The sequence below is a fragment of the Gobio gobio genome (genome assembly GCF_949357685.1).
Source record: "Gobio gobio genome assembly, chromosome: 11".
NCBI lineage: Eukaryota > Metazoa > Chordata > Actinopteri > Cypriniformes > Gobionidae > Gobio > Gobio gobio.
The window spans coordinates 28287423-28308622 of NC_137104.1; the positions used below are offsets into that span (position 1 = coordinate 28287423).

Below are 21200 nucleotides of genomic sequence, written 5' to 3' on the forward strand. Positions count from 1 at the left end.
ATAATGTGACGTAAACCATGGCTTATGTGTGAAAGATATAAAATTTGTAAAGTACTTCAGTACCATTTAATTCACAACAACTGATGGTGTAGCCCTACGTCTTAGCATGTCCAGTCAATTACAAAGAACAGAACGCAGGTTTGAAACCTGTGGGTGACCACCATGTCATGAAAATGCCTCTCTAAATGCAGCTGTAGCACTGCCTGTGCACTGCCTACACAAATTGTTAACTGGATTTATCAAAACAAAAAAAATAATTAAAGCGATCAATTATTTAGTTGCACAAATGCCACAAAACTGACATAATCCATAAAACAGACATTTCATCTCTCACCCCCCATCTATATTTCTTGCATCATAACAATTTTAGAACCTAATCGGCCAATTATTTATGAGATATCTGTCATTTCATACTAAAGTACGGTCAGTCATCTTCACCTGTACAGCATGAGTCACTTTGGATTGATGTCAACTCCCTTCTTCGATTGATTGGCTGGAGGAGGAGCTGTCAATCTCGAACTAGTGGACAAATGATGACACTAAAGCCCGCCCTGATTTACATGCAACTCAAACTGCAACTTTTAGAAAAGCAATTGCAGACTGTGGAAAGATGAGCGAAGAGAAAAACAGCATAAGTGTACAAAAAATGAAAATATGAGCAGAAAACAGGATTTTGCCATTTGGATTACTCTGAATTCATGTTTCAGTTTTGTGCAGTATTATTTTAAATACGTTTAAAGTTTTGATTTGTGCAATATGTTTTTAAATGTTTTCTTACATTTTTGATTCACGCATATTATTTTTTTATCCATGACCGCAATTCTTTTGACAGAAAACTAATCCCATATTTATTCAGCAAGGATGCAATAGTTTGATCAAAAGTGACAGAACAGACATATAAAATATTGCGAAAGATTTGTATTTTAAATAAATGTTCTTCTTTTGAATAACAGTTTCCACAAAAATATTAAGCAGTACAACTATTTCCAACATTGATAATGATAAGAAACGGTTTTTGAGCACCAAATCAGCATTTTAGAATGATTCAGGAGTGATCATGTGACACAAGATGGGAGGAATGACTGCTGAAAATTCAGCTTTGTAATCACACAAATAAATTACACTTTAAATATATATGAAAATAAAAGCAGTTATTTTAAGAGATTTTAAGAATATTTCACAATATTGATGTTTTTACTTACATTTTTTATGTTTTGTTTTTTTGTGCAACCTTTTAAAAAACATGACAGTGTAACTGATTATAAAGGTATACAGGTTAAAGTGAAGTGATTATCTGTCTCTCTTCTTCTATGGATATGTACAGTTTTCTGTAGTTTTGTATATGCGGGTCTCAGCTACTCCTCAGTTCCAGCATGCTTGCTGCAGAAAACTTCACACACTTAGACACACATCTCATTTAATCTGCTCTCTCTCTCGCTCGCTCATGTTGTTCGTCAACACGCCGGGGTCACTGATCAACACAGACTCCATCCAAACATAAACACACATCTGGCTTTGCTGTGCTTTTTTGAGCATGTGTACACACACTCATGTGTGGGGTTTGTTTGCCTTGTTCACTATCCAGAATTTTAAATTGACTTTAGATCCTGAGATCTTACTAGTTTGTCGAGCTGTGAAGATCATCTGCATGTCCACATGGTAACAGCACCGCATACATATGTGCTCAAGACTCAATGAGCTTTTTTACAAATTGAAATTATCAGCCCTGCAGCTATGGCCCTAAATAGGGTGATAAGTGATTTAGGTGTTGCTTTTCATTAGCTATGTTTCCATCACCCTGTTTTTATGTGCATTTTGAAGTATCGCATCAGAAACGAGTGATGGAAATGGCAACTTAAAAAAAAAAAATCCTTAATTTGCAAAAAAAGTTTTTACTCTCACTTGAGCTGGTTTTTGACTTGTCAGAAAAAGAGTTAATGCGAATAATGGGAGATGGAACCGCATTTGCATAATTAATTCTGATGTCGCAAACATTAAACCCATGTGACTAATCTGCTTTTTCCGCTGATTGTGTCAATGATGTTGCATAACATTTCAAATGTGGCCTCTGACATTCTGAAATGTCATAGGCAAAGGTTGTGAGTAAAATGTCTGGTCACTATGAACGCCCAAAAATCCTGCTGACGTTGTCTTTCCCATATTTATGGGACTCGACGTCATCATAATGCCTTTGCTGCTAGTGCCTGAATTCATCAAAAAGTTTTCAATTTGGCGATTGTAAGCTGCACTGCTAGTAAATGTATAACTTGCCCATTTGTAACAGTGCTATCTCCATTTTCTATGCGTGCCTTGTTTTATTTACTGTTAGTTACTATGTTACCAAATACCACCATCATCCGCTTGAACAACTGGAGGAAAACACACATAATTCACATTTATATTTTTTTCCTTTTGTGCGAAACTTGAAAATATTTGGATCGAAACTTACTATGTGTTTGGTTGTTCTCTTTGGTGCATTTCTGTGTGGGTATTATGGGTGGTTTCCAACATGTTACTATGTGATTGGTAAGATATTTTAGTACATTTTTATTTGGTTTCTAACAGCTCTGGTATGCAGTTTCTTTGGTCTTGTAAGCTTTTTTTTTTACATAAGGAAATATGAAAGTTGTTTGTTTTCTGCTCTGAAAACACAACAGCAGTTTTCTCCAAGCAGAGGTGCTTTGATTAACCTGGGCTGGATCCAGTGTTCTGATGCTGTCATCTGGGAAATGGCATTTCAAATTCCCACAAACACATAGCTGTAGAACAAATGTCTTCCCATCTTCTATTTAAACCTCTAAAACATTCCTCTTTTAACATTATTATTTATGATGAATAACCTTAGCTTCTTCCTGGCTGTAAAGCAGAATGTTCAAATGAGATTTTTAGAGGATGTAGCTGCAGGCGATATTGGGAAAGCTGCACAGGAAGTGCGGCACCTGTTGTTGGCTGTAATTGTTTTAACAGGTAGAGAAGATAACAGACTTCTAGCCTGAGGGCAGAATGCGCACAGCACTGACAGAGTCAGGGCGGTTATAATCCTTCAGCAGCGTTCCTTTAATGTTCGAAGCGCTGCATTAATGTTGCCATGTGTGTGTGTTTCTGCATGTGTAGAATGAGACGAGTGAGCAAGAAAGAGGTTTTCCTCATGTTATTAATAGTAAATACTTTATTAGTGGTGTTTGCTAAGGTAAGCATCACTATTACTATTGCTCATGCTTAGAGTTAGCTATTAAACTACAGCACCTAACTCATCTCTCAATGATAGTGTTAAAGATATTGTTTCCCCAAACAATTACGTTCTAAACCCATAAGACATTCGTTCATCTGAGAAACACAAATACAAATATTTTTAATGAAACCATTTGTATCCTTCCTTTGAAAGTCCACACAGCCACACATCAACACTTTTTAATGCTTCAAAATGTTCAACACATTATAAAAGTAATCTGTATGAATCGAGCAGCATCTCGATTCTTGCTCATCAAGCAAGCACGTTTATATTTCCGTTGATCATATTTGATGTGTTTTTGTATGTGCGTTGATCAATATATATTATATATATATATATATATATATATATATATATATATATATATATATATATATATATATATATATATATATATATATATATATATATATATATATATATATATATATATATATATATATATATATATATATATATATATATATATATATATATATATATATATATATATATATATATATATATATATATATAGTATAGCCCCTTTCACAAACACAGTCTTTACTTGTAAATTACCGGTAAATTACTGGTAACAGATCATGTGTTAACAGGACCTTTTCAAAAATACAGATAAATTAGTTCCGGCAATTTACCATTAAGGAACGTTGTTACCAGAAAATTATCTGTATTGTGCGCTGTGTGTACGCAGAATGAAGATTACCGGTATATTCACGTATGAAATCAGAACACGCTGACGTAAGAAGTCTGGGTTACACTTTATTTTAAGGTGTCGTTGTTACAGTGTAATTATATATTTAAGTACTGAGTAATATCGATTAACTACATGTACTTACTATAGGGTTAGGGTATTAATAGGGTTTGGTTGAGGTTTAGTTGCATGTAGTTATGCATAATTTACTGTTATTACTATAGTAAGTACATTTATTGCACGGCTCTGTGGAATACTTGATTCTGATCAATCTCGCATTCCAGTGGTATGTTATTCCAAGATAACAACCACCAAAGTGAATAACACACTGCTCATCCGTGTGCTACAAGTTATCTTGACCGGTACTACTTATAAGCTTAACGCTGTCGTTTTACTGTCTGGCGCCATCTTGTGACTGAAAAACAGTTAACCACCACGGGTTACAAAGTAAGACTTCAAGGGTTTCACGACCGGAACTTTACTATATAAAGTTTTAACTATGGATATTTTTCTTACACAAACATCTTACACTCTGCTCACGCATCGATTTGCTTCAGAAGGCCTTTATTAACCCTCCAGAGCCGTGTGGAGCACGTTATTTGACGGACAGCTGCATTTTTATGGACTTCAAAAACAAAGCTACAACTACTGCTATTTTAAAGCTTGGATTAGTCAGGACTTTTTTAATATAACTCCAATTTTATTTGTCTGAAAGAAGAATGTCATATACACCTAGAATGACTTGAGGTCATGGGGTAATTTTCATTTTTGTATGAACTAACCCTTTCAGCATTAATTTCAACATGTATGGTAAAATCACATCTTTTCAGCAATAGATAAAGGCTTAAAACAGTTTGGAACTGTTTTTCTTCATGGAAGCTTTGCGTAAGAGCTTATAAAATATTTAAACTCAAGACAATATTTTGTGTCTAATTTATTTGAGACAAGACAAGTAGCCGTGTAATAAGTGGGATAATGTACATCCAGCCGGTTGTTATCGCAGAATAAACCCCTTCAGAGTGATGCAAGAGCCCTCCACTTCGCGTCGGTGTCCTGATCACTCTGTCGGGTTTATTCTGCGATAACAACCGGCTGGATGTACATTATCCCTTACGTAATATGTAACAAGGACACTGTAAAATAAAGTGTTACCGAAGTCTGCTTTGGGTAATCATAAAGACTTATAAAGATCACGTGAATACTCTGTGCTGTTTACAGTACAGTAAGGTTTTAAATAGTTTTTCTATTTAAATATGCGCAAAATTATCATCTTTGACTGTTACGCCACATCTCACACCTTTTTCAACGTCATGCTCGAGAGTCTTTTTACATTCATCAGCGCTGCGTCTCTACAGTTTGATACTATTACGTGAGTGTCGTGTTTTAAAGAGCAAACACGTGTTCTGTTAGATCATTCGTTATGCCTGTCACTCAGACGTCAAAAAGATGTTGTCAAATTGAAATGATAGTGAAACTAAAGCTCTTCTCCTCATGAGGGCAGATGAAGACAACAGTACAGCGTTTAAAGATCTGATGATTTACCGGTATTTTGCTGCTGATGTGTGAATGGTCTCTTACCGGTAAAAAAAACAGAACGCTGTTGTTTGTGTGAACAGCATATTTGTGTATTTATCGGTAAAGTCATTCTGGTAATTTTACGGTAATTTACCGGTATTGCTATGTGGAAGGGTCTTATGTGAATAAAAAGCCTACATTAAATCTGTTAATCATATAACATGATCATATCTGTTCCATAGACTTGGATTAAACCGCTCAATTAATATGGATTAATTTAACATCTTTATGAACTTTTTGAAGCGTCAAAGTTTAGGTTGTGATGAACAGAAATCTATCAGTCTTATCATTTTGGAATGAGGGTGAGAATCCCATGGATTTACACTGAATTTACACTGCTTTAAGAATATATTTACACTCTTCTATAGAGAATACCATAGTGATATCTAGAGATTGTTGATATGGTAAAATATGAAACTATTTGAAACACCCTAGCATCTACCACCTAGAACACTTTAGCAACTGCATAAGAACATTCTAAAAACCTAAGTAGCTGCACAGAAACAAGCTAGAAAAGATCCAAACAGCTTAGCAACCACATAGAAACACACTAAAGTCCACCAGAATGCTATTACTTGGCCTTCGTCACAGGGTCATGGGCCCCCGCATCACAGGGCCCAGGAAAATGTTCCCTTAATGATGGCCTTGCACCATAGCACACACACACACACACACACACACACACACACACAAGCATTCATAACATCTTAGCAACCACATAGCAGTACACTGAAAACACTTGCCTTAGTAACTAACACCCTAGCATCAGCCTAGCATCTTGGAACCAGAAATTTAGTTTTTTGCTACTCAATGTTCGTTTTTCGCTGCCAACAGTTTCTCGATTCTGTATGAACTTATAGCTGTTCCGTCCCAGCAGCCTGCCATTTCTCTTTTCTTATGTAATCCTCATTGAAGTGGCGACCCGCTATTTCACAAAACCACCTCTATCCTCTCTTTATCCTGTGTTCAAATCATTCACCTCCCACAATTCTCCATGAAACCTTATTCTTCTCTCTCTCCGCAGGGCCCAAGCAGGACATGATCTATGACTTCTGGCGCATGGTTTGGCAGGAGAACTGCTACAGCATCGTGATGATCACCAAACTGGTGGAGGTGGGGAGAGTGAGTAGAATAACTCTACCTCTGCCTCCGGCTGCCCGGCCGCCTCCTCCGCCCACTAATGGACACCATCTATTACTAAACACTGACCACTGCAGTCCACAGCTGACCATTACTGAAGATAAACCTTACCAAGACACCCCATTAGCCAGAGAACATTCCATCTGATTAATGATTTTTATCGCCCCAGCCATCTTGCATTTAATTGTACTTTCCTTTGTCCCATTTCCTCCAGAATACCATGGTTACTACAGTTGTTGTTAGTACTGTAACATCACAGTAAATTAATATAGGATCTATTTTTAAGTCACTTTCAGTCATTTGGTTGTATTTATTTATTGGCTTCAATCAAGTTACGGCAAGTTTATTGTAGTATTACAGTTTTATGTGGTAGTAACTATGATATTTTGGCAGAATCTATAGTCAACAAATTTTAGATTTTTGTATTTTGTCAAATTAGCATGCCTCAAAATGCAGTTATTCACAAATACACTGATTCTAATAATTAATTCCCTCTTCAAACATTTTGATAATACATTAGGCTAAATTACAAAAATAAACCAACCAGGGGCCAGATTTACTAATAGCTTGTGCCAGCGCAAACCCTATTTGGCATTAAAAAACTACAGTCAGGATTTACTACACCCAGTGGAAAACTAGCGCTGAAAATGCATTGACAGGGTTATTTTTGCAGCTGACCTTGTTGCATATGCATTTGTAGGAGTTTCCATTTCTGATGCAAAATGTATGGGAGGAGAGTATTTAAATCATGCGAGGTGATTTACAAAGGTTTGCGCTTGTCAATTTACTGGTGTTTGCGCTATTATTTACTGCCCAAAAAAAAAAAACAGTCGCTTACCGGTAGATTGCATTGGTCATTATGGAAATGATCCAGCTGCACCTGTGTTCTTTAATTTGCGCATCAGTAGATCACACGCAGAACTTCCCACTCCCATCTATGCTTTTTTGGAATTACGCTCTTATGCTAATTTGCCAGGTTTCGTAAATCTGGCCCCATGTCATTTATTTAAAGTGCATTTTTATATTAGTCTAATTGAAAATCACGGTTTTTGGTTTAAAAATTTTTTGTTTAATACGTCTATGTGCAGTTTGTTGATGTGCAGAACACATACTGGCTAGCTTTACTGACGGCAGAGATGATTGTGTTTTTTTTTTGTGGTTTATCAAGTCAAGTCAACTTTATTTATATAGCGCTTTTAACAATGTAGATTGTTTCAAAGCAGCTTTACAGTGTTAAACAGGAAAATAATGCAGTATAATTTTATTCAGCTGTATAGCCATTCTGGGAAAAAACGGTGATGTCATCAGTTCATTTCAATTATCATACAGTGACAGTGTGGGCTTTAGATCAATAATTAGATCAGTAATTTAGTTTAAATGGTTAATTTAGTTTATTAATTAGATTTATTTAGATGTTTAGTTGAAAAATGTAGTGTCCCCAAGTAGTTTAGTGTTTATCTTTCGTAGTTGTCTTTAATTTTGGCTTGTAATATATTGATTAAAGGTACAGTATGTAAGTTTCGACGCTTGAGGTCACTTATTCAAAATGATTACAAAGGCATGGCTTGATGACGCCATGAATGAGTGTTGAATTGTGGGAGTGGACATAAATCGAGGGTAACGCATATATGACGTGACCTAATGACACAGTCCATTACACAGGTTAAAATTGATGAATTTCTCTGTATTTAAACATTATTGGAAACATTTGAGATAATGTAGAAGTCAACATAATATACAACATTAGTGTTTTTTTGTGTGTGGATATTTTAATTCAAAATTCTTACACATTGTGCCTTTAAGTATGGTATGGTCTTTATAATTAATAATCTTGTATATATGTATTTGTAAGTGGAAAAATAAATATTCATGATTAACATTAAATCAAAATTTAAGAATTAAACCAAATTGTAAATATGATTTGAGAAATGTGATTTGTTTTGTTTAGATGAAGTGCTGTAAATACTGGCCAGATGACAACGAGCTCTATGGAGACATTAAAATCACTCTACTGAAAACAGAAACACTGGCAGAATACACTGTACGCACCTTTGCAATGGAGCGGGTAAGCATGTTGAGATATTTGTCAATGTTTTGCAATGATTTTTTTGTAATGAAATGTAAATTTGTTAATGGAGCTTTTGAATATGCGGTATTTTGATGAAATTATGAAAAAAATTAATATATATATACATTTTTGTTTGTTCTCTATTAGCGGGGTTACCCAGCCAAACATGAGGTCTGCCAATTCCACTTTACATCTTGGCCAGAGCATGGAGTCCCGTATCATGCTACAGGACTGCTGGCATTCCTCCGGCGGGTCAAAGCCTCCACACCCCCTGATGCTGGGCCAGTGGTTGTCCATTGCAGGTAATCAAGCATTACTTCCTATTTTTGCAGTCTGACATGTTTTTCTGCATCCTTTTGATTAATAGGATATAATCGCCCCTGATCATCGGCTGTTTTTAAACTAATCGGGTGAAGGCAGATAGTGAAAATGATAGCTTTTATTGGCCGATACTGATTAGTGGCCGATACATCGGGGCAGTCCCGGTGCCAGGACACACGACCTGGGGGGGCTTTTATAATTCTCAGGGGGGCTTGGGGGTGGGGTCGGATACTGCAAATTCGAGGCCACCCTCATTAGGTAATTTAGCCTATTTCTTAATTTACTCATTTATTTAATAATATGACTTTATTCCTTCAGCCATCTTTTTGTCTGTCTGCAGTATGGGCGCTGGCCGCACCGGCTGTTACATAGTATTGGACGTAATGCTGGATATGGCGGAGTGTGAGGGTGTGGTGGACATCTATAACTGTGTGAAGACACTCTGCTCACGACGCATTAATATGATCCAGACTGAGGTAAGTTCAGAAATAAAAGAATGGGTCACATTTACCCCTAGGAGTCTGAGCTGTTTTGGGGCCCTTTAGAAGTTTTGACATGCTCTGACATTTGTGCAGTTTTCAGTTGCTTATAAACATATTAATGGCAAAAGTGCAATTACACTGTATTCAGCACAAACTGGGCTACCATAATATGTGAGCAACATGTATGTACATGCTTGTATTTTTGAGAGAATAATGTTTATGCATAATTAAAAATAAATAAATAAAATTTTTAATTAAGGCTTCAAAACACACAATAGATATGTGTTCACAAGATGTGTTTTTTTTTTGTTTTTGCTTCAATATGATGTGAGAATCATTGAGCCTACTCATCATACCTGTCAAGTATCCCGTTTTGGCCGGGAAAGTCCCATATTTTACCCTTCTTTCCCGCCGTCCTCCCATATTAGTATTTTCCTGTAAATCTCCCGTATTTTAACCTGCGTTATTAAAAAACAATAATACCGGAGTAAAAAAACAAAAACTTTTCCAATCTGAGCTCTGTAACTAGCCTCACGATAACTGCCATCTGCAGTAGCCTACAGTATAGGTGTCAGTTGTCGCGAGGTTAGTGTGTGAGGTCAGATGACGAGTGACAACGCGGGAAAAAAAACAAAACAGAGACGGATGATGGACGTAACGATAGAGACGGATTAAGGCACTCCTGCCAAAAAAACAAAAACCCTCGTGTAAATACCGTGATCAATGGGACAGCGAATTTAATTATAAAATGTAAGTGACTTAATGTTAATTAATTGTTTATGGAACTGGCGTATGAAATCAGTGTCATTTCCAGTCGTGATGGTGTTCAGGAAAACAACACTCTTGTTAGTGTGATGTTGCTTAACTGTATCATATGTTATAAATATAATAACTACACCATTTTAACCGTGTATGTTAAATGAGTTTCTTTGTATGAGCGGCGCTCATTTGTTTTCGATTTTCTCCTCGAGAGGCTGCGTGAGCCTCAACAGCACAACCTTGTTAACGTCAGTTCGTTTGATATTATTATCCACTATCGATCTCCACTTACACTAACTGAATGCAGAATCATTACTGCACTTTGGTGATTCCCTAGTTATTTTTTGTTTTGACATTTTACTCAGGATACTTGTCCGTTGGGCAAGTAAAATTATTTTTCACTTGCCCCTTCAAAAAATCAACTTGTCCCGGACAAGCGTTCATGTCGAGCCCTGCCCATAGCAATGCAAGTTCAGAAAGGGTATTTAGCGAAAGATTGTTACAGAGAATAGGATGACATTAGACAACAGAACTGTTTGTGCTCTACTCTCATGTAAAATGAACCACTCTGGCCCAGCCCACAAATACACTCCTTCCAAAACAGTCTTAAAGAATGCAAAGTCTGCAACAAATTTGTTCAATAACTCACTAAAAGAGTAAAGAAAAGTTATGTGAAATGAAAAGAAAAACTGTAAAAGAAAAGCAATATGAAATGAAAAGAATGTGTGGAATGAAAATAAAATGTAAAGACAAGCAATGTTAAATGAACAGAAAATGAGCATTTATTTAAAGGCTTATTTGCATATCATATATACCCTTTTGTGTTTTCATTTATGCTATAACACCTGTCTTAAAATGTAAGGGATACTGGAGCTTGGTTGGGGTGGTGGGACTGCTTCCGGTGGGCGCCGAAAAATTTCCCTTATTTTCAAATCCAAAACTTGACAGGTATGCTACACATTCACATAAAACAATATATTAATTTACATTTTGTAAAACAGCTGCATAATAAATGAGCTTTAGGTAGGCCTACTAGATTTTAGGTTTCCTAGATAAGTACAGTAACAGTAACAGTAAAAAAAAAAAAGTTTTCTGGGGGAAAAATCTAAATGTTTTTTACTTAAAGTTTTTACTTAAAGCAAGCTAAATTGTCTGCCAAAAAAAGAAACAATATTTCAATCAGAAATGTTTTTGAAAGAAGAGCTAAAAAAAAAACTGTAATATTGTGACACTGAACCCAATTCAATATTCAATAAAAACAAATAACTGAATAATTGGTAATGATGAATGTTATAAGTAAAATATTTGGGATTTAAAACAACATAATGCAATGCAATTATGATTTCAAATAGTATCTGGTGACTTTAGGTTGATTGAGATACTTTTTCCCAGTCATTTCAATGGCAAATATTTTCTGAATCATTTGTAAATGATCAAATACACACAATACTCAAATATAATTTCGAGCTTCAGTCAGAAACACATGAAATGCATGAGCCAGCGCTAAGGCTATTGTCTGCTATATTGGTATCAAATATACTAATATGTTTATTATACCAGTCTGTTATATTATATCAAATATATTAAAAACATTGATTAAAATTAAGATACAATTTATACAAAACGAAATTCAGTTTAAAGAAAGCAATTCACTTTCTAAAAAACAAACAAAAAAACAACAACTTAGGGTATAATATTTAAACATCAATATGAAGCAAAATTCATTTTAATAACATTGATTAAAATTAAGATACAATTTATACAAAACGAAATTCAGTTTAAAGAAAGCAATTAACTTTCTAAAAACAACAACAACAACAACAACATAGGGTATAATATTTAAACATCAATATGAAGCAAAATTCGTTTTAAAAACATTGATTAAAATTAAGAGTTTGCTTTGACAGTGCGTGTTCATGTGTTTTAGAGGAGGTGTGGCTTTGAAGAGAGTTCTGAGGGAGGGTTGAATATTTTCCCCTTTTGTGCTTTCAAAGCTAGTTTGCTATTGCTAGCTTATATGAAACTGCACATCCTAGCTTTAATGGCTTAACTTAATTAACTAATCAATTCTATTAGATAAAAGCAAGTCCCACTTTCCTGTCCTGTTTCACTTGTGCGTACAGATGACGAAAGTAAAATGAGCTGAGAATGGCAATTCAAGTTGCTTTTAAATGTTAATATCTATCATACAAGTGCAGTATAGGTTGAATGCTATATGTTATGTAATATTTCATGGCGAATTCGAGTTTACTATTTTGCCTTGCGTTTAACTGCTCTATATTCTTTACAGAATCAATTATATGAAAAATGGGCTTGAACACAAGTTTCTCTGAGGATGCTTGGGAAAAGAGATTTAGACATTAAAATGCGTTTTGTATAAAAATGTGTTACTTTTGAATAATTTATATTCCCATCTTATTATTTCCACTCAAATTCATTCAGTTATGAAAGACAGAGAAGGAATTGGTGAACTGCATGTTAATAAGCTGACGGACGAAAGTAGCTGTGAATATTTTTCTATTCAAGTGAACCCTCAAGAGCCTGGACAACAAAGGAGTAACCATAATTTAATGTATAATCACTGGTCGCTTAATATCACAAGAACGATTTTGAAGACAAAAGCAAAGCCATGAAACACGTCTTGCTGTCTAGACTGCTTTATAATGCATAAGAGATCTCTGCCCTCACTATTACACACTGCTGCTTATGCTACAGCAAGCTGAAGGCCAGTCTAGTGTACTTCCTCAATCGATATCAAACAGAATACTCCTGCCTGACCTTTAACCCTCTGATAAATAGACAGATTGAAAGAGTAAACCAGAATCAGAAGAAAAAAATTGCTATCTAATTAAGGACACTTATGTGTCTATAATGATTGTTTGATAAAGCAAGCATCACTATTTCACGATTTTTATAAATACCTTACTTAAATAAACTTCCTTATGTAGTTTTTCCCAAACAACACCTCACATCATGTGACTTGTTTATATTCTTAAAATATTACTTTTTAAGAGATTGGATTAGCGAGTCAGACGAAATATCGGCGAACAAATCCCATCTTACATTGACAGGGGACTCGAATCACATCTAGAGGCCAGAATGTCATAGAGACTTGGAGTTAAGCTCCTTTGAATTAGGTCCAAAAATGTGTCTCCACCTACATTTTCCATGCATACAATTCATGGCCCTTTCCAGCTGAAATGAACACCAATGACAGAAAAAAGAGCAACAAGTTTTATTTCTTTTCACACAAGTAATGCTTACATGGGCTGATATTCAATTAATAAAGACTTCCCTGTTGAAAAAAACTGCATATGCTGGTTGGGTAAGTTTTTAAGCATGTCAGCTGGTTTGAACTGGTTTAAGCTGGTCAAGTGCTGGTCCTAAGAAACTAGCTCCAGCTCAAGACCAGCTTAAACCAGCTCATGACCAACTAAGTACCAGCATAAACCAGCTCAAACCATCTGCCATGCTTCAAAACATACCAGGATATGCTGGGGGGGGGGGGGGGGGGGGGGTTTTCAACAGGGTTACTTTGCATTGTTTCTTGTACAATACTAGGTTATGACCTCAAAACAATTTTACCATAGTGGATAATTTAAAAACTAATATATTTTTATGTTTTCATCACATAACCAGCTCCATATATTCAGTATGGCTTTTCTGACATTGTAAACTTGCATAGTAAAGACTTTTAGAAGCAAGCTAAAATGGCATGCTTGCTTTAGCGCAATGTGTTTTTATCTCATGTTTGCTTTTGTTAACATTATTCGTTGGTTTAGTGTAGGTGGTAGGTTATTTTCAAATGCAACAGATCATTTACCTTTTAGCATTTACCTTAAGTAAAATGTTGCCAGATTCACATTCATCTTTACTGGATAACATTTAACACACTTTTAGCTCTTCTCACTGGACATTTCACTTTGAAAATGTCACAAAACATGCAAGAAGCCACGTAATATAATTTTGCAGAAATGTCGCCGCAGGCATGATTTTCCAATCCAATATGAGATATGAAAATCCAACGCAAATTTTGAGGGGACCAAGTGAAACACGATGATGTATACAGTATGCTCAGCTAGCAACATTGGACATCAACCACGTGGCAAACTCTAATACTGTTTCATATACTGTCTACTTTCTTTGTATTACAGTTCTATCTAATATCTTATTAGACAGGACTGTTAAACAGATCGTAAACTAATGAAGACGGAAAAAGTAAGAGCTGTGTGCTCAGGCTCTAGTGTTCTCAGTGCAGTCAAAATCTGCTACGCCGTCAAAATAAAAGTTACAACAACAAGCGTGGCTTATGTCACTTCTTGGCGTTATCTTGGTGGTTAACACCCTGGTGGTTATAACTAAGTCCCTAGAACTACCCAGTGCAAAAGCCACTTTAGGTCAGTAAGCAACCACCTGAACACCCTAGAAACCACATACACTCTAAACACTTTAACTACCCCATTGCAACACTCTGGCAACCAGTCAGAAAACCCATTAAGCCATGGCAACTTGTTACCATGGGCAAGCATCACTCAAATTTTCTTCAGAAAAATTATATAATTATTTCTAGTATCTCTATGGACAACTATTGTCATATACCTCAATTTCTGAAGTCTCAAGTCATTCCGCCAATGGCCATTTGTAAATGATTGCAAAAGTGTTTTATATCTTTACGTGGGACTATAGATATGATTGAATTTGACATTTCCCTCCCACACTGCTAAATTAAGCTAATATTTAGCCCCTCGATTAATCTCTCTGACATTTTGTCACATCGTTTTTAATTAAAGCCAGATAAAAGCAAATAATTGGACACTGCATCGTGCATGTTTTGACATGGCCTCATTTCTTTGAAGCGGTTTTCTGTCGTAGTGTGTCCTGAACTGACTTTTTCTGTGTCAATCTCTCTCTCCCTGTGGTTTTAGGAGCAGTATATATTTATTCATGATGCCATACTAGAGGCCTGTCTGTGCGGAGAGACCGCCATCCCCATCAGTGAGTTTGCGCTCACCTATAAGGACATGTTGAGTGTGGATTCTCAGACCAACACCTCTCAACTTCGAGAAGAGTTTCAGGTGAGTCATATTTAGGAGTGAATGAATTGAGGACAAAGACTCAAAAAAGATTAATCCAACATTTTAGTGTTGGGTTTGAAGTGGTTAATGATTTGTCACTAACCAGTATGCATTGTGATATTAAAATTTAAAAAGAGACTTACATAGACTGATTTTAATGGGCAATTGGTTGCAATTGGCTTGGACCTTGGCATGTTCTGTTAGGGTTAGTTGTGTTTTTATGGTGGTTAGTTTCAGGGTGGTTTGCCTACAGTGGTTCAGGCTGCAGAATCGCTGAAAAACATTATCAGCAAGGTGGTAGAAATCTGTACATTTCTTGTCTATTACCACCCACTGCTACTTATAGAAATGACTGAAATAAGTGCAGTTATAATAGCAAAAAAGATGTGGGAGAGCGTTGCAATAGTGTGACTATATTGCAATAGGTAGCACATTAAAGGTAATACATTCGGTAAAACTAGTTAGCACATAATTTGTTATTGAAAGGGTTTAATGATAATATTCGGTTATGGTTACACTTAAAATAGTTACAAAATAGATGAATGAGATGATAATAACTTTATCGGACCATTAATCGGGCTCATATATGTAGAATCTTACCTGAGGGATAGAAAGAGAGAGAGTGTGTAGAGAGAAAGAGACAAAGAAAAGAGCAAAGAAGAGCCAGAGAATCAAAAAGACAGAGCAACAGTTGCAATATTCTTTTATCCCTTCCTTGACCATGTGACTGAAACCCAAATGTAAGACATTCAAACTGACCAATCAGATAATAACAACTTTGCCCACTTTACTAAAAGTGTGAAACTAAGAAGTCAACCGATGTACACACATCTTGGCCTACAGGCCTTGATCACTATGTACACCCCTGTGTCTTTAGGAATTCCAAATGGCCCTCGGAGGGGGTTAAAACTGGAAAGCAAATGTCTTTGTTAATTTTCAAATATCTTTGATTATTTTCAACCCTACATTCCTATCACATATCTTAAAAAAGACATGTTATACATATTATAACAGTTCATTAGTTGTCAAATGTGTTATATTTTGCTGCATACATGTTCAGATCTTAGAACAGATAATTATATCCATTTCAGTTCCTGTTAGTTTCAGTTATTATTATAACTTATAGTACACTGTAAATGTTTTCTTGATCTCAACTGTGAGAAGAGTTTCAGGTGAGTATGATTCAAGAGAGATCTGGACCAGTTATGCCACATTGTATTGTGCATACAACTTTTCAACTGAGCAAACTGAGCCAATACACATCATTTTCTAGTTAGAATGTCTGTTTCTCAAGTAGCACGGAGTCATTTTAGAAGTCAACTGTACTTATTGAGTAGCTTTATGAGTTTCAAAGTAGCTGCACATGTTCCAGGGTAAAAGTATTCACAGCATTCTTACAAAACTGACCCCAGAACTCTCAAATGGTGAATAGCCACATATCACATTTTTGGCAAATTCACTCTTTTTCTTTTTATTTCAATAAATACAAGGATGTATCCTTTTTGTGACCACTGAGCTGAGAAAAAAACATTATTATGCCTATTGCGTTTTTTTTTTAGCAAGTTAATATCCAGCAATATTACTGCTGATGACAGTCTAATGACAGCCCGGTTTAATGCTGTAGACTCTGCTAATGCACTGTGGATGGTACTTGTTCAAGTACATTGACTACATCTCATTGCTTAGACCCAGGAAGAGATTGTGTGGTGAGATTGGTCCAAATGGGAGGTACCGCTGAAACACACTGACAAATTAAAATGCTTATACGCTCTAAAAAAAAGTGTAGCATATGAACACTTCTGGCCACATAAAGAGACCAAACATAAGTCCATTACCGTTTAAGTGAAAAATGAGTAATTGTGTAATTGGATTAGTCTTTTGGAAAATTAGGAGCACTGTATGCACTGTACACTGTATTGAAGCGAGAGATTAAAACCTCACAATATTATTATTATTTTCCTTCTTTTTACTACGGACTGTGCAAAAAATTGACAGTTGTTACCCTAAAGAGCTATTGTGGTGTGTGCGCCCATGGCCATGGCATGCAGGACTGCGCCATTGACCAATAAAAACCTGATCTAAAGTCAATAGCATAGTATCTTTTGTGTTATTTAACCCTTATGTGCTGTTGGGGATGTTTTCATCCACTATGGGGGTCTTGAGTCTTAATTTGGCCATAACTTTCTCTGTGTTTCAGCAAATGGAATGATTTTTGGTGACAAATCTTATTTTAACATATATTTTGGGAAAATGCTTTGACATTTTTCAAAAACTCAACAGTACATTGTATGTAAAATGTGATTGTGGACTGGATTTTTTTTTTTACCTTTTATCACAGTCTTGGACATGTCAAAGATCAGAAACAACATTGGCTTTGATGCATTGTTAGTTTTTGTGCAGCATCAGATTAAAAAATGTTCTCCCTCATTTACTGTTCGTGGCTGTTTTTGCCCCATTGACTTCCATTATAACCACATTTTTTGATTGCAACGCCATGACACCATATACTCATGCATTTTTTATTTTTGATGGTTTTCCCTGTTGGGAAGAGGTAAAATTTGTAAATTTTACGGTTGATAACCAGGTGGCCCCATTAACCCTTTAGATCGGACTGTGCAAAAAAAAAAGCTTAGTTTCTGGCTTTTCAATGGAGTTTTCTATGGACTTTTATATGGATTATAACAGCATATTATTGTGTGTGTGTGTGTGTGTGTGTGTGTGTGTGTGTGTGTGTGTGTGTGTGTGTGTGTGTGTGTGTGTGTGTGTGTGTGTGTGTGTGTGTGTGTGTGTGTGTGTGTGTGTGTGTGTGTGTGTGTGTGTGTGTGTGTGTGTGTGTGTGTGTGTGTGTGTGTGTGTGTGTGTGTCTGTGTGTCTGTGTGTCTGTGTGTCTGTGTGTCTGTGTGTCTGTGTATTTGTGTGTGTGTGCGTGTGCGTGTGTGTGTGTGTGTGTGTGTGTGTGTGTGTGTGTGTGTGTGCATCCAGTCTACAATCACATTTTATATTGAAAATAAGTCATTTTGTGTGTTTTTTTCCCCAAATCAGTGACATAATTTATGAATGTGGCAATTAAAGTTTTTTTTAACATTTAGTAGTTTTGATCAGGACTGAGGTTGATTAAGAGATTTATGCAAAAAAAAATTGAAAAAAATATTTATCTGATACATTTTTACAGCAGTTTAATTTAGTGGCTGTTTTCATCCACGAACATAACGAAAGGGTAGTGAATTTGAACAATGCACAAGGGTTAAAGGGCGGTTAGTAATATGCATCTATAGGCGGGAACACAACGCATGTACACTCTGCTTATTACACACACAGGGACACGCAGCAGCACTCAAACATTTTTAAGTATTCAAAATAAAAGGATTACTAATGCAAATCCGCCATGGTGCAAGCGCCACTGGCTTTTAAAGGGAATGGGAGATGAGATTCTGATTGTTATTGCATGTTATTTTTCTTATTGCATGTTATTCCCAAAACAAGGTACAACCCTTTTAGCCAACCATTTTTCATGTTCCAAAGTTGGTAACATCTAGTAGCACAGTAAAGCACCACTCACATTCTCTTGACAAAATGTAGTTTGTTAGAATTGTATTCATTTTATGGTATTTTCAATAAAATGACAATGGCTGTTAATGCAATCATGTCGTTTTGTTTCATTCAGTTTAAGTGCTACACACTAACTCACAGCTCAAACTTTGATGAAGTCAACCAGCTGTAGCATCTATTTTCGTTCACTTAGAGAGGGTTTAATGGGGTTTTCCCTCATTTTGCAGTTCCGCATGTATGTTTTTAACATTAAGCTCTTAATGGCTTCATGCCTAACACTCTCAGAGTGTATACCTGTCCCTGCACTCCTGATAGCACAGCTCTCAGAGCCAATGTAATCTTAATAATCATAATTGTAATGTCCCATTTGTGCTGTCAGAACCAATCAGGATTGAAGTACTTTACACATCAAGTGTAATAATCAGCATAATTCTCAGTTTGATTCATTCACCTCAAGGCTCATAGCATAAGTATTCATATGTGACCAGTCTGCATTTATTTTCAGCTATTAAGCTTTGTATCCATTCTTTGCCCGAGACAAATCCTTTTTATTTCAAATTATTTCCTCTGCATCTAGACCTAGTTGAGGTCATATGTTGAAATACACCTTGCAGAATCTGTGAAATGTTAAATATAGTCATTCAAATAATTAAAAAGTATTAATTAAAAAAGAGGGATTATCATTTTTATCAGCATTTAGTACTGCCCTTAATATGCTATTTCACATAACATATGTTTACATAAAGTCGATAAGACAAAAATTATTTTAAAATAATAATAATTATAATGATAAAATAATCATAATTCTAGACACTAGTAGTAGATGTCAGGAACATCTGTTTTCTTAATGTGTTTCCTTTCACATCATTTTACACTTTTTCCGCTTTAGCTGTGTTGGTCATTTTTCCTTCTTATCAATTCTAGTCAATTATGCTTGCTGCATAATTGTACTTCCTCATTCTCTTATTGTCTCACTTAGTTATCTCATTCCATTTCCTTTGAGTGCACCCAGACACCCCTTGATCCATTGTCTTTTCTCTTTGTCTGGCTTTTTTCTCTTCAGACTCTAAACTCTGTAACCCCTCACCTGGATGTAGAGGAGTGCAGCGTCTCTCTGCTGCCCCGGAACCGCGAGAAGAACCGGAGCATGGACGTGTTGCCGCCCGACCGTGCCCTCGCGTTTCTCGTGTCCACTGAGGGAGATGGCAGCAACTACATAAACGCAGCACTGATGGACAGCTTCCTGCAGCCTGCTGCATTTGTGGTCACTCCTCACCCCCTGCCCACCACCACTGCAGACTTCTGGAGACTTGTATTTGACTACGGCTGTACCTCCATCATCATGCTCAACCAACTCAACCAGTCCAACTCTGCCTGGGTAAGAGAGCTAGATTAACAGATCAACAACCCACAATGTGCATTGATGCTGTGCAAATTACACAATAGCACTCATTCCTGGAATTATTCTGCTCAGTTTATAGCTTACTCTATACTGAACTTTCATTAGGTTAGGCCAGATTTAAGCCAGTTTTTCAAAACTTCTTCACACAGTGAGAACAACCAAAATCTATCGCTCTGTCCGACATTGCATACTGAGTAGGTACTACATTTGAATTTGTTTTACAGTATATAATATACATATGGGTAGTAAAAATGAAACTCAGATGTACTAAATCTGCCATGTTGTTATGTCATGTGACCTACCAGCATCAGTTGCATTGCTTCACTGCTATTCATAAATCCTCTCCCGTGGCCTCATGGGATAGTGATGTGTCCATCGAATGAGCACCTCAGAATCTCGGCGGAAGTAGTAGATCATCTGGGTACTTTTCGTGTTTTTCGAATACTATCTATTCGGATATACAATACTACTCTGTTGGTGTACTGTTTTTTGTATAATATATAGTAGGGAAGTATTCGATTTTGGACGCAGTGTATGTGTGTTAAACTATGGATAAATTTTCTGTTGCTTTGGCACAAAATACATTCAATGACTTCTTTCAAATTACATGGCTGCTTTTGTCACATAGACACAACCATAACTAAATTTCTATGTACCTACAGCCCAATTTGCATGTGTTTGTATTTTTTTTTTCTCAAAACAATTAAAAGTTCAATACCTAACATAATACAAAGTACAAAGTACAAAGTATCGGCGTATTGAAATATATTCCAAATCTAAAACAATTAAATACAATCAAAACAGTGGAACACCTACACAGGTGTTGAGGCTCTGCACACAGTGTGTGTTTCCATTCTACTGCACAATATCTTTAATTTTCCATTGTCTTTCATTAAATTTTTTGTA

At 36.0% G+C, this 21200-nt stretch overlaps 1 protein-coding gene across 4 annotated transcripts in view; it reads left to right on the forward strand.

Moving 5' to 3' along the window:
• Positions 1 to 21200, forward strand: part of ptprua (protein tyrosine phosphatase receptor type Ua) — a 377653-nt gene that overhangs the window by 341122 nt on the left and 15331 nt on the right. For all 4 annotated transcript variants that reach the window (XM_079829338.1, XM_079829340.1, XM_079829339.1 and 1 more), the window contains 6 exons: positions 6523 to 6620; positions 8587 to 8703; positions 8854 to 9008; positions 9368 to 9503; positions 15194 to 15343; positions 19956 to 20270. In XM_079829338.1, the coding sequence (XP_079685464.1) occupies positions 6523 to 6620; positions 8587 to 8703; positions 8854 to 9008; positions 9368 to 9503; positions 15194 to 15343; positions 19956 to 20270 (971 nt within the window). The remainder of the gene's footprint in view (positions 1 to 6522; positions 6621 to 8586; positions 8704 to 8853; positions 9009 to 9367; positions 9504 to 15193; positions 15344 to 19955; positions 20271 to 21200) is intronic.